The 24,881-nt window shown below is 47.0% G+C and overlaps 1 protein-coding gene across 2 annotated transcripts in view; it reads right to left on the bottom strand.

Moving 5' to 3' along the window:
- Klhl2 (kelch-like family member 2) overlaps positions 1–24,146 on the bottom strand; it is a 112,612-nt gene extending 88,466 nt beyond the window's left edge. The window contains exons 1-2 of one of the 2 annotated variants that reach the window (XM_039095083.2): positions 23,760–24,146; positions 7,606–7,731 (exon numbers count right to left, since the gene is read on the bottom strand). In XM_039095083.2, coding sequence (XP_038951011.1) covers positions 7,606–7,731; positions 23,760–23,785 — 152 coding nt within the window. In that variant the 5' untranslated portion in view covers positions 23,786–24,146. The remainder of the gene's footprint in view (positions 1–7,605; positions 7,732–23,759) is intronic. The other variant, NM_001419565.1, reaches the window with a different exon arrangement.
- Positions 24,147–24,881: the final 735 nt, after the last annotated feature.

Here is a 24,881-nt window from a genome sequence, read left to right as displayed (position 1 = left end):
GCATCCATCCGTTCCTCAGCCACTCCAAGGGTGCCTACTAGACGCCATGGGCTGACAGCTTACCACAAGAAAGGCAGCGTCATGACAGCAAGGGCTTTACAGGTAAGTGGGGAGGAACACCAGGAAATGGATCACAATAAAGAGCCCACGGGTACCTGCATGGTGACTCACACCTGTAACCCCAGCATTGCAGGTGGAGGCGGGAGGATCTCAAGGTCAGTACAAGGCCAACACAGCCAGGCCTTGCCTCAAAATACAGGAGATGCAGAGACACAGCCAGAACAGAGACAAAGTCTGTGGTGTTTAGGAAAAAAGAGCCTAAGCCCAACTCTGAAAAAGCTTCAGAAAACAAGTCAAGCCTAGAAAGAGAACACAGAGATTACATATTGTATGTAAAGCACAAATAACACTGGGCACGGGTGAATTTATCTTCTAAATTGGTGGTTTTCACCTAGTGGGTCTTGACCCCACAGGGGTCCCGTATCAAATATTCTGCATATTATATATTTACATTTCAATCCATAACAGTAGCAAAATTATAGTTATGAAGTAGCAACAAAATAACTTTAAAGGGTTGCAGCATGAGGAAGGTTGAGAATCACTGTTCTAAAGGAAACAATTTAATAAAAACTGGTCTTTCTTAGGGAAAAAAAAGACAAAAAACTTTGAAAATGATGAAACCTGTTTGAATATATTAAGGCAATGTTCGGTTTTGTAATATAAAATAAGTGAATTCCTAAGAGCAGAAAAACCTAGCAGTGTTTTTAAAATGCAGTATGTCGTCTTCAAGTAAATGTGCCACCCAACTAGAAGGAATCAGAGATAATTAGTTGTCATATGAAAAAACTGTACTTGTGACTGGAAGTGGGGGCAGTCTGGTCCCTCCTCTAAGGTTCCAGAGACAGTATGGAGGCACCTTCCCCTCAAGGAGCAAGTATGCACAAGCCTGAGGTGCCAGGCTTATGAAAAGCTGTCAGTGAGAATCCTGCACACTGAAGTCTGGAGAGCTTCAGCACTGGAGAGCAGCCTCGGGTGTTAGAGAAACAGAAACTCGAGGTTAGGAGAAAGAGGCCCAAGGAAAGAAAGCCAAGAAAATGAAAACCTGTCAGGAAGTAAAGCCAAGGGTGACTCAGGGTGGGCTCCTATCAGGACGTAGCCCTGTGAGCTACTGTTGGCTCCTGGGCACTAGGGAGCTAGAGTGAGAAGTAAGTTGCTTGAGTATGTCTGCACGTGCTGGTGAGTGTATGTGCGCGCGCGCGCGCGCGCGCGTGTGTGTGTGTGTGTGTGTGTGTGTGTGTGTGTGTGTTTGCATGTCCCTGTCTATCTGTTCATATGTTCACATGAAGCCTCCGGTGTCATTCTGGTGCCGTCCACTTTTGTTTGGGCAAGAGGATCTCTCACTGGCCTGGAGCTCATCAAGTAGGTCAGGCTGGCTAGCCAGTGAGTCCCAAGGCCCCATTTGTCTACGCCTTCCTAGACTGGGATTACAAGCACCATACTGGCTTCTTGGTTTCTCCGTGTAGCCCTGGCTGTCCTAGAACTTGATCTATAAACCAGACTGGCAAAAAAAAAAAAAACCCAGACTGGCCTTGAACTCAGATCCACTTGCCACTGTCTCTGAAGTGCTGGTATTAAAGGTGTTTGCCACCACTCCCCAGTCTTTTATGTGGATTTGTTCTGCGGTTCCAAGGCACTTGGCTAACTGAACTATTTCCCCAGCTGCTTTACAGGTCAAAGAGTCCCCACTTGCTGATTTCAATTAGTCAGATTTAACCAAATCTAAGACCAACAACGTCCTTTACTAGAAAAGCAGATACACTCTGGCTAAAATGTCAAAGATCTCAAAGAACAGACGAGAGCATGTACAACAAATGTCACCATTCTCTTCCTTTTTCTTCTTAAATCCATGCTGGCAGGAGACATCTGTGAATTCCTGGGGCAGCTAAACATAAGAAAAGCCTACGCAGTGGGCCAGACAAGACTCAGGGTGTGGGAAGAGCTGTGGGAGCACTCAGCCCCTCAGGAGATTTACAATGCTGCAGACTTGCAAACACACAGGAGAAGGGATGGTCCGCTGATAAAACTTAGAGGAAAGCTAGCTCCAGCCAAGGAGACGTCCACCAGGGAACTTAAGGAAAGCCTGCTATCGCTAACGACTTAGTAACTGCTTTACACCAGTAATGGGTCCCAGAATACAGAATCTATCATCCCTTTCAGATAGACTTCAGACAGCTGGACGGGAATGAACAAAGGACAGAACAGAGCCACAAGGAGACCCTGGGGAAAGCATGAACTCCCTGTCCATAGAGAACGGACATCTGCAGATCTGGGGACTTACAAAAACACTTCCCATTGGTCTTAAAAAAAAATAGAATTCATTTATGACTAAAGTAAAAGGAAACACGAAGGAAAGGAAAAGGTATGGGAAAGGAGAACAGTAGAGAGAAGTGGGGGTGGCGCTGCCTCTCGGAGGGGGAAACAGTCACACCGGGGTTGGGGTGGGGGTGAGTGGGAAGCTGGAATATGTGGGTGACTAGCTACAGGTAGAGCCTACACTACAGACACAGGACACCTTGCTCCAAGATGGCTTTGCAAACCTATAACCCTAGCAGGAGTTTCCGGATCAGCCTAGCAATCCCATCTTTACAGTGGGGTAGGGGTGCTAGAGAGATGGCTCCGTGCCTACTGGCTTACTGCTACTACAGTAGGCATGGATTCTAGTCCAAGCATCCACATCGGACACTCACAACTGTTTCCTTCAGTTCTGAAGAGCTAACACCCTCTTCTGGCCTCACGGGCAATTCTAGGCATGCGGTGCACATAAATTCACGCAAGCACACACACAAACACGTCAATAAGGTAAACAAATAAATCTGTGTGCCGGAGAGATGGCACAACAGCTGGGACTAAATGAAGAGAGGCGGGGCGAGACGCTGACTTCTGGTTTTGAGGCTACCAAGGGCAAACTGAGGTGGTGCAATGGGTAACTCACGCGTCTCGGGGAGAAGGAGAGAAGGTTGCTTTAGTGAAGTCATTTTCAGCTGTCCCTTCTCCACATTCTAGAAGGGTTTAATGATCCTCTCTCTGCTCAATAAAGACCATTAAAAAGAAATCAGCCACCAGTGCTTAGGAGACCCTACAGAATACTGCTGGTTAATTCTGCTCCTGCTGCAGGCTGTCTCTCAATCTTTCTTACATAAATACATCTGGAAGAACTGAAGGGCTTCCTGTCCTTCAAGGGAGATCTTGTATTCCACTGTAGTGCACATAACCAAAAGGTCCCGACAGCACTCTACCATATCAAAAATACTAGAGCAGAATCACACCCTATGAGACCCTTCTAAACTCTCTTTTAAAAATACTGACAGAAAGAGATCAAAACCCAAGGCAACCTTGCTTGAGTTCGCTGTTCAATCCACTTGCCTTGACCTCTAAGTAACAAAGTATGAACAGCCACGTAGGAATGGCCACCATTTGATTGTTTGCAGGTGCAGCACGGATAACAGAATCCCAGGAGGAAGCTGGGATCCCCCAGTGTCAATCCTGGGGTAGAGTGGGGGAGGGGAGTGACACTCATTCCTTTAAGAGAAAGATTCGAGTCTTTTGTTCCCGTTCCACAATATAAAAACCACTACCGGTGAATATCTAAGTATGTATGGATTATGTAAGACATACAGGTGAGTCATAATTCATCCTTACAGAACACTTTTGGCCCCTAGATTTAATGTAAGGGCCAAAAATTATATTCCCACTAATAAAACTAAGAGACTGCCCACTGCCCACACCCTCAGTAAGAATTATGGCAAGCTCAGACAGAATTGCATATCCTAGGAATAACTACATCTCTTTAATTTCTTTTGAAGAAAAAACTCTGCCCTTTTTGCTACCGGCTTTAATGTCTACAAACTTGGCAATCTAAATGCTCAGTAAGAGTTCTGAGAACTGGGTATGGTGGTGCACACTTATAATTCCAGTACTTGGAAGGTGCAGGCCGAGGATGAGGAGTTCACAATTATCCTTAGCCACAATGTTTCAAGGAAACCAGGCTACTTACTCAACCTTGTGGGGGGAAAAAAGCTGACCAGGTAACAATGGCCTTAATCCCGGCACTTGGGAACTCAGGAGGCAGAGGCAGTCGCTCAGTTGAGTTCAAGGCCGACCTGATCATAAGTTCTAGGCCAGCTAAGGCTACAAAGTGAGACTCTGAATCAAAGTTTAAAGGGTACCTGTAATGTTCCCTCCTTCTTTGTCCCCTCCTATACTCATCCCTCGTAGCACATAGTGACCACAGGGTTTTAAAAATATACTGTTCAGGTACATTTTACCTTGAAAAGATATAGTGAGAGAAAACACTGAGCCAGTCAGCAGACTGTGGAGTTAAGGGTCCACTGTTTGAGTCTGACAACACTCACACTCTAAGCTCACACCTCTCCAACTGCACTGGGGAAAGCACTGCCGCCAGCCTCCCGAGTCTCTGATCTTACCTGGTTACTCAGAAACCATCAGTGACTGACACTGCCCAGGAATCCACATACTCTTCTAACCTAAGCAGGATGCTGTCCTTCTCTGGCTTCGCACACCCCGTCTACACAGTGCCAGCACAAAGCTTTATTCACCTCATCTTAGGGTCTGTCCTTTCCCAGCTGTGCAACCAGTTAAGCCACAAAAGACTGCTGTGTCTGGCCCTATGTGTGAATCCTGGGACTTGGAGGAAAAGTAACTTATTCGGGTAACAGTTTGAGGGTACAGTCTGTCGTGGTGGGACGGAATGGTGGTAGGGGTTTATTCACGTCCAGGCGGGTCAGGATGCAGAGAGAAGGGACACTGGCATTCAGATGGCTTTTTCTAGGACCACAGTGGTCTGTCTTCATTAAACCTCTCTCCCAGAGCTCCTGTCCTCCTACCTCTATCGGGGATAGACAGGCGGGCAACCATACTTTACACAGTGATTCATGAAAGGGACTTTGTTCTCACCAGCAAAATGTCCACCAAAGCCATCCCTAATGCCCAGCTGTGACGCCCCCTTACCCCGCCCACCTCCTGCCACTGCCACATTGAGGCTAAATCTAGGGACAGGGCTGGAGGCCAATGGAGGCCAAGCAGGGTAGGCAGAACAGGGAAGTTCTCCCTTCCCAGAAGTCCGGAAACCACCTTCGGCTACCCTTTTCTGGCAACAGGAAGCTGATGCAAAGACAGGAAGTAATTAGTGACTTTCAGCTGTACAATAAAAAGCGTCTTCAAGTTTCGTCTGTTTGTATTTTTTAAAGAATGACACAAAAGAAATAAAGATGACCTGTTTTTTGCAGACTCAGACTCCCTCTATGCAGCCTTGTTCTCACTATTGTAGACCTTAAACGCAGACATCCTCCTGCCTCTGACTCCCCAGTACAGGAATTTAAAGCATGCAGTATCACACTGCTCAAGAACATTTCCAAAACACGAGTCTGTCTTGTTGCTTCTTAGCCTTCTCTATAAATTCTGCACAATGAAAGCCTTAATCTACTTTATCCACAGTTTATCCATTTCCCAGCTGTGCAGTTAATTCACTTTGTGCTGGTGTATAGACGCATGTGCACTGGTGTATGTGCCTGTGTGCACTCGTGCAAATGTCTGGAGGTCAAAGGTTGACCTCAAGCCTCTTCCTCTGTTGCCCTTTCCTTAGCATTTAAGACTGGGTCTCTCAATGAAGCTTGCTGACTGGCTAAACTGGTTGGCTTATGAGCCCCAGGGATGCTCCTGTCTCTGCCTCCCGGCTCACTGAGATGACAGACCTGTGCTAATGTTCAAGGCTACTGATGTGCGTTCTGAGGTTTTCAGGCTCTCATTCTTGCACAGTAAGCACTTTACCCACTGATCCAGCCTGACAGTGCGTTTTAAAAATAATACTGGCTAGTGACATCATATGAGTAAACCCGGTTCCAGACCAGCAGCCAACTGCAACTACTCAAAGCTGTTCTTTGTTTGAAGACCAGCATGAACCACTGGCCGGTACTCCGGCTCATGAAATAGTGCAACACAATGAACAGCCATGTGGTCCACACCCACAACAGGTTGGAGATGGCCAGAGCTAAAAATCCTGGGATAAAGCAAAGACTCAAAGTCAAGGGCTGAGAGAACATCAGTTCGGCTCAAAATGCAGTCATTTGCCTCAGGGGAAGGAGCAGCAGGTATTGCATTCCTGTGGTGTAGTGAATCATGCCCAGGTCAATCAGAGACCAAGGTAAAACAGGAAGCCAAAGCTACTGTACCCAACAGGAGCAAGGGGGAGGGGGTAGGCAGTGGGGGAAGGGGGACGTGTGCCTGCTAAAAGCCAGTCTTTTTAGTTGGTTTGGTTTTTTGATCTATCTGACTGTATGCGTGACTGTTTTGCTTGAGTGTACGTGTATGCACTACATGCATGTCTGATGCCCAAAGAGGTTGAAAGACAGCATTGGATCTCCGGGAACTGAAGTTATGTATTGCTCGAGCAACAGTGTGAGTGCTGGGAACCAAACCTGGGTCTTCTGCAAGAGTATCAAGGGCTTTAACTGCTGAGCCCTTGATCCTATGCAATCTCCAGATCCTATGCAATCAGCCTTTAATATCACCCTTAGCACCACAGCCTTTTTTCTTTAAACCAGATCTCTTTATATAGTGTACTCTGACTTGAACAAGAGCTCTTCCAGCCTCAGCCTGTAGCATGCTAGGACTGCAAATGTGTAGCAGGAAGGTCCAGTGTGAGGCAATGACCCTTAACATACTTAGCCACAGGCAGGTAGGTACTGTCCCCAACAACCACAACTGCCACCACCAAAACAAATTACATGTTTCCCTGTCTAAAAGTGTCTCTTCACATTCTTTATGGCTGGAATTAGAAGCCTGTCCACAGAATTAATGAATGGAAATACAATGCAAGTAACGATTTTTCCAGTAGTCACATTGAAAAGTTAAAAACAAACAAGATTAATTTCAATAAAATATTCCATTTAAATCCCTACATCCCCAGGCTCAGGGGATAAAAGTGTTTGCCATCAAAGCTAAAGACATGAGTTCAAATACCTGAACACAACAGTAGAAGAGAGTTGAGCCCCACAGGCTTCCTCTTAACTGCCAAAATGAGCCCACACGTATACACCAGGAATGAGCAAGTGGATAAGCAGAATATCTGATATGTTTAACACACAATCTGTATGTTAAAGATTAAAAGCATATTTTATAAGCAGGAGCACAGTGGTAGAACACGCCTGTCACTCAGCATTTGGACAGGAAAGGGAGGGTCAGGCGTTCAAGGTCATCCTCAACCTGGAACACACAAGACCTTATCTCAAAGGAACTAAAACAAAAAAGAAAAGACAAGAAAAAGAAATGAACTCTTTTCCTTGGAAAGCCAGTGCATACTTTGAGAAAGCCTGAACTCATACTCGCCCTGCATGACTAGACACTATTGGACAGAGGAGCCCTCCATCACCTGCACTTATGATCACCTTGCTTCTCCTAAAAACCTTGCAGAAAAGCTTTTGCTGCTCCCTGTATACAGCAACAATGGGGAGCGGGGGTTCTACAGACAAAGAGAAATAAAAGGAAGACTAATGGCTAATGGGTGCATATGAATTAGAGTGACGTTACCTTCTTAGTTCGTTCATGACTTTAAAGGCTTTCTTCATGTGCCAAGGGTTCACCGTCAATGGGCAGTGTTTCTCAGGATTCTCATCTTTTGAATCGAGGGGCTTCTGATGACCCTGCTTTGTGCATCTGTACGCAGAGAAAAGAACAAAAAGAGAAGACAGAGATCTCATTAAAGGATAATTCAGTTCCGGCTTGTCAAAGCTCTGAGACACAAATTGAATGCCTGCCACCCACCCCTGCTCATTTAGAAGGCGGCTGTCCTCAAGCGAGAGTAAGACACAATTCAGAGTGCTTTCCTACGGTCACTATGGTTTCTACAAAAAAAAAAAAAAAAAAAAAAAAAAAAAAGTGGGTAATTATCTCCCTGGTGTCAAAGACGTGTCAAATATAAACATGAAAAATTCAGGGAAAATGGCTTAATAGAGCTCTCTAAATAAAGATGCTGCAAAATGTCAGAAATCAACTTGCTTTTACAATCAAACTACAGTCATACATGTGCATACATGTGATATATATATTACATGGAAAGAGAGAGGGAGGGAGGGAGGGAGGGAGAGAGAGACAGAGAGAGAGACAGAGAGAGAGAGAGAGAGAGAGAGAGAGAGAGAGAGAGAGAGAGAGAGATTGTTTACAAACTAAGAACAGGGTTGGACTTCAAGCAAACTTCAGATACAGAATCTGATTTAAACGTGCTCTCTTTGCAAAGACACTTAGCCCATGGTTTTTTTTGGGCCTACGATAGAAAGAGATTAATCGTATTAACTAAATTTCTCAACACAGGGCAGCTTCTGTGCATAATAGTATGCTCTCATTATTTATAATCGTCACAACTACTCTGTAAGCTAATTACCATAATTAGTCCATTTCACAGATGAAGAGACTGAGGTGGGGAGATGAGGGACACAGTAAGTATCAAGGCACAGCCAACCTGACTATGCTCTCTACCACGTCTTACATCAAAGCAGTTAAGCTCATGTTCAGATGATCATTTCTCTTTTTAGAAAAGCTTTGGTATTTTTTATGGATATGAATGTGCATCTGTGTGTTGGGAGGTTTTCCGTGGGAGCAAGGAGAGGGTACTGGCTCTTCTCCAGCTAGAGTTACAGGGAGTTGGCAGCACCAGGGTGGGGACTGGAAACCCAACTCCAGTCCTCTCCAAGAGCAGCAACTCAGCTGCTGAGCGAACTCCCCAGTTCCTATATTTATGATGTTTAAGGACACGAGACTTTGTATGTGACTGTTCTTTTGAGAGGTGGAGGTGAAAATATTGTCAAAATTAGGAATGTGGTATGAAAGCTAAGAACTGCAAACTCAATGGACGAAAAGGAAATTTTCAAAGTGATATACACATAACTCAGGGCATTTACTAGAAATCCTTGAATTACACGTATTTTACAGAATATAAATTATACTTCAAAAAAATTGGGGTCAAAGAAATGGGCTGGAGAGACAGGTCAGAGCTTAAGATCACACGTTCATGCAGAGGGCCTGGGTTCAGAACACATATACCGGTTTCTCCGACATCTGTGACTTCAATTCCAGAGGCTCTGACACCCTCTTCCGTCACCCTCCCTAGACACCAGGCATATACATGGTGCACACACGCGCACGCGCGCACACGCGCACACACACACGTAAGTGAACACTAATACACGTAAAGATAAAATAAATCAATGTTCGAAAATCAAGGCAGCACAGTAAGTCTCCTGAGAAGCACACTTGTATGTGTGATATGAAAAACAGTAGCAAGAGCCCTCACGGGACTCTTCTCTCGTGCTCCATCCGCTTCTAAGAGGGCGGTTCCTTTGTAAAAAACAAACAAAATGGAAAAAACACAACACTGTATGACGCACTCATTCCGCTAACCAACTCTTTTAAGTGTACTGGTAAAGCATGAATAAAGGAAAGACTCTGCGGTCTGTGGGGAGCGGACACAATAAGTCACTATTGTGACGCTGCGGACACACTAATAAGTAATAAAACACTGTGACGGTAGCATGTTACAGAAACCCTGCTGCAGGAAAGTCAAGATGAGGCAGGGAGAAAGCCGGAGGGTAGGATCATGGCAATGAAGGGGTGTTTGCAGGATTAAAAGGAGTGATCAAGGACAGTAAGTGGAACCTGAGATCCGCACAAAGCCTAGACGGTGAGACGAGGGTCCAGGGGAAGGCACAGGCAGAGCCAGGGGCAGGCATAGGCTGTGGTGCCCACCCAGCCCCATAGCCAGAGTAAACGGGGGCTGAGAAGTAACAAAGGCCACCTAGGGCCAGGCGAAGACACCTCGACAGATTACGTTTCACTGTCAACTTGACACAACCTAGAACCTCCCAAGGGACCTCAAACGGAGAAACTAACTCAGAGTGGCCTGACTCTGGTACTGATGTGGAAGAAAAAGCCCATTCTAAGTGGTGCCACCGTCCCGGGCAGGTGGGCTAGGGCTGTACATATGGAAGGAACCAGAGAGCCAGCTGCTCCTCCACGGCTTCTGCTCCAGGCTTCTGCCTTGAGTCCCTGCCCTGACATTCTCAGAGACAAATGGCTATCTGGAGATGTAAAGTGAAATAACCCTCCCCTAAGCTGTTTTGTGTCAGAGTGGGTTGTTTTGTTTTTTTGTTTACCAGAGCAACAGGAAGCAAACTAGGGCAGAAGTCTACAGGGGTTGGGTATGGCAGTGGCCTCAAGGCAGTGGCTCTCAAACTGTGGGTCTTGACCCCTTTGTGTGTGTGTGTGGGGGGGGGGTTCCAATGACCTTTTCACGGGGGTCAAATATCAGATATCCTGTGTATCAGATATTTATGTTACAATTCATAACAGTAGCAAAGTTTCAATTATGAAGTGGCAACCCATTAATTTTATGGGTGAGGTCACAACACGGGGAACTGTATTAAAGTGTCACAGCATTAGAAAGGTGGAGAAGCACGGATGGAAAGCATTACAAGGGAGGCTTTTGCTGCGCTCAAAGAGGGGGTGATAAGATTTGTTGACAAAACGAATGTGTATGTGAAACAAAGTCTGAGCAGGGAGAAGGATTGAGTTTCCATCAACAGAAAGACAAGGGCATATGGGTAGAGCTAGTTTGGGGTATAGGAAGACCATTTACACACAGGTTGGTACTGATGTGGGGATGCAAAAGTCGGGAGAAAAATACCAAGATAGCCTAGAGTTGAAAATGAAAAATCTAACCAGCAGGCTAGTGAGATGGTTGAACAAGCAGAGACATTTGCCAAGTCTGACAATCCAAAATTTACCCCCAGGACCCACATGGTAGAAAGAAAGAACCAATTCCAAAAGTTGTACATGCACATGCGCGCGCGCGCGCACACACACACACACACACACACACACACACACACTAATTATTATTATTTAGATGGTGACAGAATTCTGAGAATCACGAGTTAGATGAACAGAGCCAAAAAGCAGACTAGCTACACGGCAGAATATGAGGCCAAGACGCAGATTGTCAATGGTAAAGAAACCCAGAGAATTCAGTGTAATTTACTGTTTCCGCAGACCCTGAGCAGCACCAGTGCAGCAAGTGACTCCTTATCAGAAAGTTGACCAAAGCTGGAGCTAAACCCTACTTCCCCTGTAGATTTGTTTCTTAAGGCTGAACAACTGGGTGAACACAGGGCACGGCCCCCAGAGGCAAATTCCACTGCTGGCAGAGATAAGAAGAGGCACACTCCATTAGCTATCGAAGAGAGAGTAAACAATGATTTAAGAACGAGTCCTGAGGCTGGAGAAATGGGTCCGTGGTTAAAGAGCACTAGCCACCCATCCAGGCAACCTGAGTTCAATTCCCAAGCACCCACATGGCAGCTCCTAACCCTTTCTGTACCTCCAGTTCCAGGCAATCCTCCACCCTCTTCTGGCTTCTGTGGGCACCAACCATGAGTGCAGTGCAGACATACATGCTGGCAAAACATCAAAGAAATCTTTTTTTTTTTTTTTAAAAAGGGCGTTAGGAAGCTGTGGGGATGGAAAAGTGCCTGTTGCACAAGCAGAAGACCTAGATTGAGATTTCCAGCACCCACGTAAGAACCAGGCAATGGGAGTGCAGATGGAAGATCCCCAGAGCTGGCTGACAGCCTTCCAGCCCACAAGCACGCTCCCAGTCTTGTGAAAAGACCCTGTCTCAAAAACTAGGATGGACACCTGTAGACGGAAGTATACAATATCAACCTGTGGCCCTCAAACACATGTGCACAAATGTTAAAAAGGGAGATAACCTAGTCAGTCTAAAAGGTAGGCAGGGAGAGGACTGGAGAGAAGCAGGACAACAGAATCTCACAGCACAGGAAACAGCAGGACTCCAACAGAAAGAAAGTCCATGGAACACAGGCAACCCCCTTCTCTAGCCATGCAATACAGAACTACTACATATACAGCATATACGCACCGATATAGTCCAATCAGGCTTCAGAAGTAGAAAATATGATAAGAGGACATTAGTGAAATCATCACAGGAGAGTGTTCGATGTCCAGAACAGAAGTAAACAGACTCTGTTCTAAAAAGAACTGGGTTATTTAACAGTCAAGAGCTTTATACCTGCATAAGCAATCGGGAGCCCATGAGATGCCTGAGTGGGTGAATGCCCTGGTCCCTAAGCTAAACAACCTAACTTCAACCCCAGGGACCCACATAGTGGGAAGAGAGCATCAATTCCCTCTTCCTGTCCTCTGACTATACATGTTCAGTAATGTGGTAAGTACATACCATCTTCAACATAGATAGATAGATAGATAGATAGATAGATAGATAGATAGATAGATGATAGATGATAGATAGATGATAGATAGATAGATAGATAGATAGATAGATAGATAGATAGATAGATGATAGATACATAGATACATAGATACATAGATAGATGATAGGTAGATAGATACATAGATAGATGATAGATAAGATGATAGATAGATGATAGGTAGATAGATATAGGTAGATGATAGATGATAGATAAGATGATAGACAGACAGACAGACAGGCAGGCAGGCAGGCAGGCAGGCAGGCAGGCAGGCAAACAGCAGTTAAGAGTATTTGCTGGCTCCCAGCACTGACATGGTAGCTCACAGCCACCTGCCTCAGGAGACTTAACTCTTCTGGCCTGTGCACATACATGCATGTAGGCAAAACAGCCATGAAATAAAGAAACTTATTTAAGAGTGGGTGTAGTAGTAACGCACCTGTCACCCCAGCATTTCTGTAAACTGAGGAAGATCCCAAGTTCAAGGCTACCCTTAACAACACTGCACAGCCCTGTCTCAAAAGAATGATCTCAGAAGAGAAAGAAACTCCTGGCTTCACAGGATGAATATGAAGGCTGCCACACATAATCAAGGCACACAGTAGTGGCACTTTTTTAAAGCGATTCTTAGCTTCCAGGTTGTTTCCTCAAAGACATAAAAGAATGAGGAAGAAGTAGCACTGTGTTCCTTAAGTGTTCTTCGTACTGAGAGCCACTTCTGAACACAGCCCTGGTGTACAGGCTATTCAACTACTAAGGTCCTTCCCACAAGCCCTCCTTTCCTACATGTCTTTGTGTTAGATGTCCTGGTCACTAGCAGAATGGAGCAACAAACAGGACACAGCCTCCTCCAGGTACGCTGGGCACTTCTGCTTGGGAGTATTAATAGGAGACACATTTTCAAAGTTCCTTTACCTTTCTCTCCACAACTCTACACTCCCAACCATTCTTATCTAACAGGTGCCTATTGTTATCAAAAACTGCAGCTAAAGAGCTACCATTTCTTTCCTTTCTTTTCATTTTTTGAGGGGAGGGGTTGTTCGTTTGTTTGATTGGTTGGTTGTCTTGTTGTTTTGTTTTGTTTGGGGGTGGGGGTTGGTTTGGTTTGGGTTTTTTTGAGAAAGAGTTCTCTGTGTGTAGCCCTGGCTGTCCTAGAACTTGATCCCCAGGCCAGGCTATCCTCAAACTCACAGATCCAACTGCCTCTGCTGGGATTAAAGGCATGAGTCACCAGCATCCACCCCAGCAGCAACTGCCTATCTTAAAGTTAAAATTCCAGAATACAGTTTAACTAGGCTGCATAGGGGACCCTCCTCAGGCCTTACCCGCATGCCTAACCTCCATCCGCATACTCCCAGGCTAGCTTTGTCACTGAGGTGATCTTGCCACCCTGCCTTGTAACATTAACTGTATTCTCAGACCCCAGGAAAATACTCTGACCTGGAGACTTCTCAAAGAGTCAAGATTTCAAAACCAGGCAAAGGGTTAAAAGCACGCCACCAACGCAGATGGTACAGATAACCTCTTCCGTGTTATTTGATTAGGAACAGTGGTTTCTGGGTTTGTTTTAAGCCATGGGGAATAGAAATATGAAGAAAGGGCTGGAGAGATGGCTCAGAGGTTACAAGTTGTGTAAGCACAAGAATCTGAGTTTAGATCTTGGAACCCACATGAAAAGCCAGGAGGACTATTCACATGCCCCGGATCCCAGCACGGTGGAGACCAGAGAGAGACGGGGAGCCATGGATCCCACACTCTGGGGACCAGAGAGAGAAAGGGAGCCATGGATCCCACACTATGGGGACCAGAGAGAGAAAGGGAGCCATAGATCCCAGCATTTCGGGGACCCGAGAGAGGCAGGGAGCCATGGATTCCAGCACTGTGGGGACCCAGAGACAGGGAGCCATCACTGGGACTTGCTAGTGACCAGTGTAGCTCTAAGCTCAGAGAAAGATGCTGTCTCAAAGCAAGCAGAAGAGCGACCGGGTTTGTATGGTTGACTGTTCATTGTCAATTTGACACAAACTAGAGTCACCTAAAAGCAGGACCCTCATTTGAGGGGCTCCCCTGAGCCTGGCCTGTGAGCATGCCCATGAAAGCCGTCTTGCTTCTCGTTTATGGGACAGTCTACTCCACTGTTGATGGTACCACCCCTAAGCTGGTAGGGCCTGAGCAGATTATCAGAGAGAGCTAGAGCCGTCTAGCAAGCAGCATTCCTCCACGACTTGTCTTTGGTCATGGGCTTTATCACAACAGAAAGGAAACTAACACAGAGCAGGACACCTGCATCCTCCTCTGGTGTAAGATTGCATGCTCATGCCCAGAGTCATGACTACCCACATATATAGCACACTCATATACACAAAAGTTAACAGAAAAATCCAATCCAGGTCTGGAGAGATGGATCAGAGGGTAAAGTCCATGCTGCAGACACACGGGGAGCTGAATTTGATTCCCTAGTGCCCACATAAAAAGCAGGGCAAATTCAAGCACACCTGTAATCTTAGCACTGGGGAGCCAAGGAAAGAATTTCTGGAGTTTGCTGTGCAGACAACACTAGCAGAATGGAACCACCGAGCCCCAGTTCCCAACACAGACCCTGTCTCATGGAAGACCATGGAGATGGCTCTGATGCAGGTAAGGTAACCAAGCCTGACTCTGATGTTCTGTGTTTGATTCCTAGGATTCACAGGGTGGGCAGATAGAACCAACTCCCACAAGTCAACTGCTGATCTTCACACAAGCAGACAGACAGACAGACAGACACAGACACAGACACAGACACAGACACACACACACACAAAGAAAAACCCAATCAGTTTCTCAAACCATGCAGATCCATCTTCCTCCTTAAGGAGTCAGGCAAAACCTTTCCAGATAGATGTATGTGGGAACAATGGTGTCTCTGGGGGGAAGTGGGGAAAGCAGCCATGTATGATTTTGAACAACAACACTAACAGGTGATGTAACCCGCCTTACCACCCACTTACCCTCCCACCCCAGGCCGATCATCCCAGACTGAGAACAAGCACTTTAGAGTCTGGGTTGTTCACAACGTTAGTGTGTTCTGGTGCTACACACCATGGGAAGGCTAAGGCTGCAAAAGGGGACCAAAGACACTGTCACATTTAGGATGTAAATAGTCGGCCCCTGGGTGGCCACCAGCTCTGCTCTACCCTCTGCCTGCTCACCTCAAAAGCTGCAAGACTCCCCGGCTTGCCATGAGTCACCCACCATTACTCACAAACTTCTGCCAAGTTCACGTCAGCAGCTGTTGTTTTCAAAGTCACCATCCGTGCTGTACCGCTCTGAAGTTTCCCCAGTACTTTGTAATATTTCTCCTGTGCTCTCGCTGCCTTCCCTGCCAAGCATACTTTCAGAAGCTTGGCAAGTTATTAGCAACAATCCACTTAAAGCAAGACCAGATATTGGAAATACGGACTAGAACCCAACGACTGTCTTCACAAACATTTATCACACCACGCTATAATAAAGCTTCCCAACAAAATTCTCTCAGAACGCCCCACCCCCACCTTCATGGCATCCCCCAGTAATCAGCACACCACTGAGAGGCTGAGAGTGCAATAGGCTTCCTCAGTGAACATTTAGTTCATGCTAAGGTTATAGACGAAGTTGCTGCAATGTTCTAAGGGATATTTCTCTACAAGTGTATGGAATTTAAGCTTTACTTGGACTTTAGTTGTATCAGTGCACAAACTGTAATCAATAAACTTATCAGTAGTCACCAAATAAATATGGCTTTAAAAAAAAAAAAAACTGAGAATGTCTGCCCTATTATACCCAGAGTTTGGACTAGGTTGCGGATATATACAGAGGTGGTATATATGGCTTAGGACATGTGAGGCTCTGAGGCTCTGAGAGTCCCACCCCAGCAGAAAGAAAGATTGTATCTTCACTGTGTAGGTCCTTAGAACTGAGTTTAGGGGACCTTGTGAGATTAAACTCCTATCCTGTGTGTGGCATAACATCTCATGTCTCATACTCGTGTGTGTGTGTGTGTGTGTGTGTGTGTGTGTGTGTGTGTGTATGTGTCTGTGTGTATGTATATGTGTGTGAATGTGTCTGTGTGTGTGTGCATGTCTGTATATTTGTATGTGTGTGTGTATGTGTGTATGTGTAAGTGCCTATGATGTGTGTGTGTCTATGGTTTGCGTGTCTATGGTGTGTATGTGTATGTGTGTGTCTGTGTGTGTGTGTATATGTGTGTGAATGTGTCTGTGTGTGTCTGTGTGTATGTGCATGTCTGTATATTTGTGTGTGTGTGTGTATGTGTGTATGTGTAAGTGCCTATGATGTGTGTGTGTCTATGGTTTGTGTGTCTATGGTGTGTGTGTGTGTGTGTGTGTGTGTGTGCGGTTGTTGCTGTTCTTATTGTTAAAAGGCACGGCTCTGATTCAGAGCTGGAAAGGAAACATCTAGAAAAGACAGGCATGCTCAACTTTATTAAAGAATAGGAGTTAAAAAACCAGAGCCCAGAGCCTACTGGAGGACAGAGGGGAGACATCTCTTCAGCCTGGGCCTTGGTTGTGGGGGGAGGTGCTGGCAGGGGGAGGTGGATGGGATGTCTGAGGTTGAGAGGCTGATGGAAGTTGGAGCATAATTGCTCTCTGATAGTAGAACAATGGTGCTGTAAAAAGCTACACTTCAGTTCAACCCAGCTCGCTCCTCTTTCCCTCCCACCTACATGACAAACACTGCACAATCAGGCACTTTTTGTCCCTGACAGTGACTATTACCAGGAAAGGGATGGGGAAAGAGCATGTCTTATGCAAGATCAATCTTTTAAAGAATATCTCATAAACAATTAACAAAGCAAGATCAGAGAAACATTTTCATGAGATGATATAAAGTGAAGAAAAGGGGTTTAGGGTAATGAGCCATTTCAAACATTTCCGTGTCTGTTATTGCTCCTGGCTTTTTTGATTTTTTTTTCTTTGCTACTTTTTCTACAATGGTCATCTCTTCGAATTGGCAACCTAACCTGGCAGTTCAGAAGATGGGCTAAATTGTCTATCACCTTCATGGAGGTATGGGGAGCTAGGGAGGGACCACTCAAGAGACAGGAATCAGGGAGGACCAAGTGGAAGTCCTGTCTGTGCCAAGCACTAAACAGGTGACCCTGAATCAACGAGAGGGAACTACCACTCATCCACTTGTCTCACGGATCAGCCTAGGCATTAAATACCATATGGATGCAGGCATAAACAAGGATGCTGATGTTAGGAACAAAATGGAATCCAGCCATTTGCTTGTATTCACTCCCTTGCCTTTAATTGCAACACTCAACGTGAAGACGAGGTGTAAAGATAATCACCGCTGTGAGTAAATCAAACAGATAACTGCTGCCCAAATGCCAGTGCACACCTGAAGGAAAGCAAGGTAAGAGGGCCAACCCTGCTCTAGCTTCAAATCTAACAGAGAAGGCAAAGCCAAGTGCCAAGCAACGGTACGAGTCAGTCAGTATACACAGGCAAGACTGGACATTCCACAGGAAGCGAACGATGATCCAGAAGGAAATGAAGTCAAGAATTAAATAGATAATAAATCAATCAAACCGTCAAGGACATGGGGCTCACCTGGACCCTGCAAGGGCTCTAAATCATTTTAAGCAGAGACAGGCGTGTGAGCGATAGGTATCACCTTGGCTTCTGATGGCATGGAAAGTTAGGGAAAAGTTGAGCTGCAGAGGCTAAAGCACATGGCCACGGACTTCAAATCAAAATGACGGCAAGCCACAGCTTCCTGACCGGGTATGTGGCTTTGGTTACCCATGTCCCGTGCTTCTGGAATGCTGAGAGGTTAAACTGGCAGGTGGACTAAAAGGTGAAGAACAAACGCAGAACTTGAGGGGAGGTGACAGAAAACTTCCAGGTTTGAAGTGATGAACTCTGGACACCAAGGCTCCCCAGCTCCTGCCGACGGACAAGGTGTGGGGGACAAGGAAAAAGAGTCACAGACTGTGAGTGTTCTCGGGGGCAGGAACCAAAGGATGGTTACTCCATTCCTCCCTAGAAAAGTTACAGGGGAAGCCAGTTTGAGAATAGGCTACAAAGCTATCCTTAGAAATATGAGTTTTACACAGGAGCTAAGAAACTCCACCAGAGGCCCAAGATTCCAGAGCCTTTAAGCACAGATGTGTTGACTTAAGACACAGATGTCTCCATGTTCCAGAGGCTAAGGCAAAAGTATTCTTGCACACTGAAGGCTACCCTGGGCTACACTTCAAGACTGATGCCAACCTGGGCTACAGAGTGAGACACCTGTCTTAAAAAATAATGAACAAAAAGATACAGATGGGAATACAGATAAGGTCAAGACCCACTTCTGGGAGGGGCAAATATTGCCTGTGAGTTGCAGAAATCACAAAGCAAAGCTTTGATTGTGCAGTCCTATGATCCGGACACTCAGGAAGCTGAGGCAGGAGATCGGAGCTCCAGGCCAATCTGGTCTACCTAGAAACATCCTGTCTCCAAAAGGGAAAAATGAAGTGATCCACCCGAGGGACCAGATAGAATACCGGATTTTTCAGATCCGTAAAAGCTTGGGAAAGCAATTTAACTTGCACTTCCTCAGCCAAGGAGATCATAATAGGAGGCCTGTGGGGTAAGACCGCAGAGTAGATTAAGTAAGTATGAAATTATGTAAATTACATTCGGCAACTGAAAAACCAAAGGAGGCCAAAACAAGGGGTGTCACAAAAAGCAAAGGCTGTTGCTCGAGACAGAATCTGTGAAGGGATCTAGTCAGAACAGGTGAGCAGAATCTGTGAAGGGATCTAGTCAGAACAGGTGAGCAGAATCTGTGAAGGGATCTAGTCAGAACAGGTGAGCAGAATCTGTGAAGGGATCTAGTCAGAACAGGTGAGCAGAATCTGTGAAGGGATCTAGTCAGAACAGGTGAGCAGAATCTGTGAAGGGATCTAGTCAGAACAGGTGAGCAGAATCTGTGAAGGGATCTAGTCAGAACAGGTGAGCAGAATCTGTGAAGGGATCTAGTCAGAACAGGTGAGCAGAATCTGTGAAGGGATCTAGTCAGAACAGGTGAGCAGAATCTGTGAAGGGATCTAGTCAGAACAGGTGAGCAGAATCTGTGAAGGGATCTAGTCAGAACAGGTGAGCAGAATCTGTGAAGGGATCTAGTCAGAACAGGTGAGCAGAATCTATGAAGGGATCTAGTCAGAATGTGTGAGCAGAATCTGTGAAGGGATCTAGTCAGAATATGTGAGCAGATGTCAACCATCCAACATGTAGGAAGGTGCACTACATAGCACGCCAAGTCCACATGCCTGGGACGATGTTACCTCCTGTGCAAAACCAAGCAAGGCTGTCTCAGCGCTTTCAGGCTTGCTCTTCCCCACACCTTCAATAGCCGTCCTCCCTCTGGCTTCTGTTCAGGTTACCTCATTAAGGACATCTCCAGGGTTATCTGAATGATCTCCCTCCGTCTCCGTCTCCGTCTCTGGCTCCATCTCCCTCTCCCCCTCCTCCCCCACACACTTCTCCATCCTGTCCAACATTATATATGTCTCTTCCCCCCCCCCCCACGACTCTCTGTCATGTCCAACAAGTTTATGTCTGGTTACTATCAGTTTTAGCCGTGAGATGAAAGATTTTGTTCTGTATTCTGAGAAATCCCCCAAATTTAGCCACAGTAGATATTCAACAAATGTGAATAAAAAATCTGAACGGAGCCACTGAAATGGTTCAGAAGGCAAAAGCACCTGCCTAGGTTCAAGCCCTGGGGCCCACGTTGTGAAAGGAGAGAACCAACTCCTGAAAGTTGTCCTATGACCTCCCCATGTGCACATGTGGACACGTAAGCACACACGCGCGCGCGCACACACACACACTGCACATAAAATAAAGACTTAACAAAAAAATGCTTAAAGAAATGATAGTTACTCTGCTTCAATATCTAGGACTAGTGAAGTGAAAACAAGAACGTACTCCAATGAGCTTTATAAAAGGTGGGCATACAAGCGGTGAGCGGCTAAACCGCAATATGACAATTCACCATACTGAATCTCCAGCTGCATGCACTACACACCATCAAGTTTCCACAAATTACTTTGTTTCTGTGACAAAATGAAGGTAATGAAACAAGTTTTCACAAAGTTACATTTATACTACTAAAGTACCATCCCTTCAAGATGTTCCTTCTATTTGAGAACAGTATTACAATAGCCTCTGATAAGTGATAACACTGGCTAATTACTCCTCAACAGACACTTCTTTACTTGGCAAAACCAGAAACTTGCCAACTCTACTCTGGATTTCACTTTTTCTTTTAAACAGATCAAAGAAATCCAAAGACCTGAAACCTTGGCTCTGATTCAACCCATCTATGGTGGGCTACGTGCCCTTAGAGCATGGCTAACAAGTTGTCTGGCTGTGCTGGTACACTTCCGATGACAGGGATCTCCAGTGATGCAGAATCGCCCACTGGAAACAGATAAGGCTGCACCTAAGGCAAGTATACTCGGCTGAATGGACAAAAAGCAAGATGGCAAGGCCAGGAGTAAGACAGCTTGGGGGAAGGAACAGGAAGCAATCGAGAGCTAAGAAAACTGTTCCAAAAGGGTTGTCAGAGGGATTCACACTACCTGAACTTCACAGGCTTTGGTTAGCTTAATAATTAGGAAACTCCTTTATGCAAACAACTGTAAAGGTTAAACTATGAAAAGTACCCCAGAGGTCAAGGCTGTTTAACCCTCATTCTGTTTGCACAGCCCTCTTACTACCTCAAATTCCCTGACTCATTCATTGATACCTAATTTTCTTGGTTGCACATCTTTCAGATCTGACCAGGGGTAAATAAATGTCCTGTGGTCTTAATATAACCTAGACCTCCTAATGAAACAGAACCTAAAGCCATTTATACTCAGGTATGCAAAAAGACACCTGGAAATGTGCCGTCCAGTGAGCGACCAACGAGACCTCTCAGAGGACAAGAAAAAGTTGGAGGCAGAGCAGAAAAGAAATCTAAATGAGGAACTACTAGTCTAGGCAGAGATGCCTAACACCCCTCCAAGACAGCCTAAGGGGAGAAGGGTGGGACCAGAGAACAATGTAGCCTTGACTCTTAAAACAGAAGCCCAGACAAGCATTGTGAAAAGTGCCAGGCAGAGACAGGCATCCAAGAATTTGCACACTGAATGAATTACTCCACAGACACACAAAGAATTCTGAGTCTGCTTCCAATCATATTATCTAAGGCCCTTTAAGTCCAGGTCAAACATCTTTCTTTGTGCTGAAGCTCAGGCTAACACTCAGTGCTTATAAAGAGCTGAGTGCTCCCAGTGAGTGCTCCTAGACTAGCTCTGGCCAGGAAGCCTAGCACAGCCCCTCCCAAAGACCTCACCTACAATTTCTTACAGCAGACAGCATGACCCAAGGTAAAAGGGAGTTAAAGGGAACAGAGGCAAAGAAACCAGAAGGTAGGAAGTCAAGATCCGTGTCTATTCTACAGAAACCTAAGCGGCAAGGTAACAAGCTCTAGAAGAGAGCTTGAGTCTTGGATCTACCTAATGCAAATTAAATGTCTGTGTTTTTAATTAAATGCATGCAAACAGCGAAGAGGTCTTAGCAGCTCTCCAGCGACTTGACTACAAGACGTTCCACAATTCTCCACCTCAGCACTCCAGGTTTCCTCCACTACCTCAAGCCTCCATCTAGTTCCAGAATCATACGTGTGACGTATCGGCCTCAGAGAACAGAGCTGGTCATCTACTCAGTTTTTCCATTTAAACCATTTTCTATGCCTCCTTGCTCTAGGGCCTGTTTTCCCACACCCATTTTTTTTTTAAACCTTCATCGTAAGGTCCTCTTGTTCTCTCCAGTTCAGTCTGCTCCCAGAGGGGGAAAAAAGACTGCATTTAATCGACAGAAAAGTGGGGAGGGCAAGCTCACCATAAGTAACTTACTTACCCAGCCTATATCACACACAGCATGTCATCTATATGCAGAGTATCTTCTGCCATCAGTGTTCCTGAGGCTGGTCAGAAACCTCCTGTGTTGGCACTAGACTCAAGCTGCTGAAGCCCTCTACCAACATGTTTCCCAGGGGGCTCAGAAGGCTTTCCCAACCTTCTGGGGAGTGTGAGCAGACCACGCAGCCTCAAAGCTGCCACCATCTGCAAGCTTTTTCTATCGTTTCTATCTGCCCAGAAGGGGCAAGCCAAGACTCACCCACTCTTCAGGTCCCCACGACCTGTTCCACTCAAGCTCAAAATCCTGTCATGCACATACAGAAACTGTGGTTCTATCATTCCATTCGATCTCATAAGAGGACTCAAAATACAAAATACAGAGAAAAGAAATGTTCAGTCCAAACCAAATATCCTTATTTTAGCTGTAATCCTGCCAAAGAAGCCACAAGAGGCTGGGTGAGGAGCAACGGTGATAGAGTGAACCTAGCTAGCCAAATCTCATTGAAAACCGATAAGGTTCTATGAATCAGATCGGATGAAAAGGTTCACCCTTTTGGGGGGAGAGGTTTGTCTGCGGTTTAAAAAGTCAGATCCAAAGGGCTCTTTACTCCTTCATAGAGGTTAAACTCGTGAAGGTGGCGTGGGGGGAAGGGGAAGCACCAAACGTTCAAACTCCTGAAGATTTACAGGCCACTTAAAAAAAAAAATTCAAACCTTGTACCGAATAACATCTTCCACATGATTTCTTAAGCTCTTGTTTCTAGAAAGTAATTTTGTTGCAGGTGATCTTGAATGCACTTGGGCACCAAGGAAAAAAGACACCTGTGCCTAACAGGTCGGTAACACTACCAACGTGCCCCGGGTACCAAGGGAACGAGAGATGCTCTGATTTCTGGATAAAAGATTTTCTGCAGTGCCAGGTAGGCGATCACATGCCCTAAAACGGCCGCAGCTCATTTGGAGTGATGTAAAAGCTCCTTGGATATTAATTTTATTAGAAATTCCAAGAAGCAAGCAACCTCAGATTGCATTCATTTTAGACTCCAGGCGTCTGGTACTTTCCAGTTTCCTGTGCATCCTCTCGCTCCCCCACTAGAAAGGGGTAGGCGAGATGGGCAGCAGCAGCCCGTGCATTAGGGGGGTCGGGGGGATACCGACAGGGCGATCGTAGCCCACCCACCCCCTCCCCGCACACACACCCGCCATGCCCCACGCACAGCTCCATCCCGAACGTTCAATTCGCCCCGGGACTGAGAAGCCCCTACCCACGCCTGGCCGGCTAGGCAGAGTCCGGTCCCGCGGTCGCCCTCCGGACTGCGGGCGCCGCGCCCCGTCACGCCCCGCGCCTCCCCTCGCCCGCCGCCCCCCGCGATCGCAGCGTGTCCTCCGCAGCGCCGCGCGCCCTCCGCAGCCGTACAGCCCTCCGCCGCGCGCCCGGGCGCCCGCTCACTCACGCGGGAGGCAGCGGCGGCGACTCCATTGTGGCTCCTCGCGGGCTTCAGAACGCAGGCACCGACCGCCGCCGCCAGCACCATACCAGCCGCGGACGCCGGCACTGTCCGCCCGCCCAGCCGTGTTCCATCCGCCCCGAGGGGGCGCAGCGCTCCTCACCGCGCGCCACCACCTGCGGCGGCGGCCCCCGCGGCCATGGCCCGTCGGCCCCGCGCGCTCGTGTGCCTGGCGCGGCTCCCGCGCTCCCCCGAGTGCAGGGCGACGGCGGCGGCGGCGGGACGGGCGGGCGAGCGAGCGGTCGAGCGCGCAGCTCGGCCACTTCCGGGTTCTCCCGGCCAGCGCCGGCGCCGTGACGGGCGGGCGCTGCGGCCTCCCGCGGCGGAGGGACCCCTCCCTCGGCGCCGCCCCTTCCTCCGCGGCGTCTGGAGGAGGCGGCCGGCGGGCGGGCGAGCGAGCGCGCGGGCGGGGGGGACCCGGGACCGAGGCTCGGAGATAGGAGGCGGGGAGGGCTCGCGCGGAAGGGGTGCTCGCCTATGCGCGGCTTGCTCTGATTCACCGGTGTATTCACATCCTTCTCTTGGCGTCGGAGTGCCTTCACCACCCCCGGGGGAGTGGGGATTGGGGGAAAGGGAGGGCAGACCAAGTGTTGCCCTTCCAAAGGAGGAAACCGAGGCAAGAAGAGATAGATCGGCCTGACCAAGGTCCCAAGCCCGAAGCTAGCGGGCGTCTTTTCTGGGTCCTAATCTGGTCTGTGGACAACTGAGATGAGCATCTGCTAGACTGAGCTTGGGGACGTGACTGAGCAGACGTGGGTCGCTGAGCCTAGCAAGCTGCCCTTCTGAACGTGATAAGAGAGACAATGAGCCCAGGATGCCCACTGGGAAGATGAATAAATTTCAGTGAGATGGGGTGTGCTATATGATGAGGAATGGTCAGGAAGGCCTCTTGGGTATCAGTTAAACGAAGATGAATTAACATGAACCTTCACTAACTCAAGATGGGTGAATGCCCAGGGCTAAGGCAAAAATCGGTGAAGATTCCTGTCAGCAAGACGCCTTGTCATGTTTGAGACTAGGCAGGAGGGTTCCGAATTCTGGACCAATGCCTGTTAGAGGAAGGAACAC

The sequence above is a fragment of the Rattus norvegicus genome, chromosome 16 (genome assembly GCF_036323735.1).
Source record: "Rattus norvegicus strain BN/NHsdMcwi chromosome 16, GRCr8, whole genome shotgun sequence".
NCBI lineage: Eukaryota > Metazoa > Chordata > Mammalia > Rodentia > Muridae > Rattus > Rattus norvegicus.
Note: the sequence above shows the minus strand (reverse complement) of the source record. Positions and strands in the feature narration are given on the sequence as shown.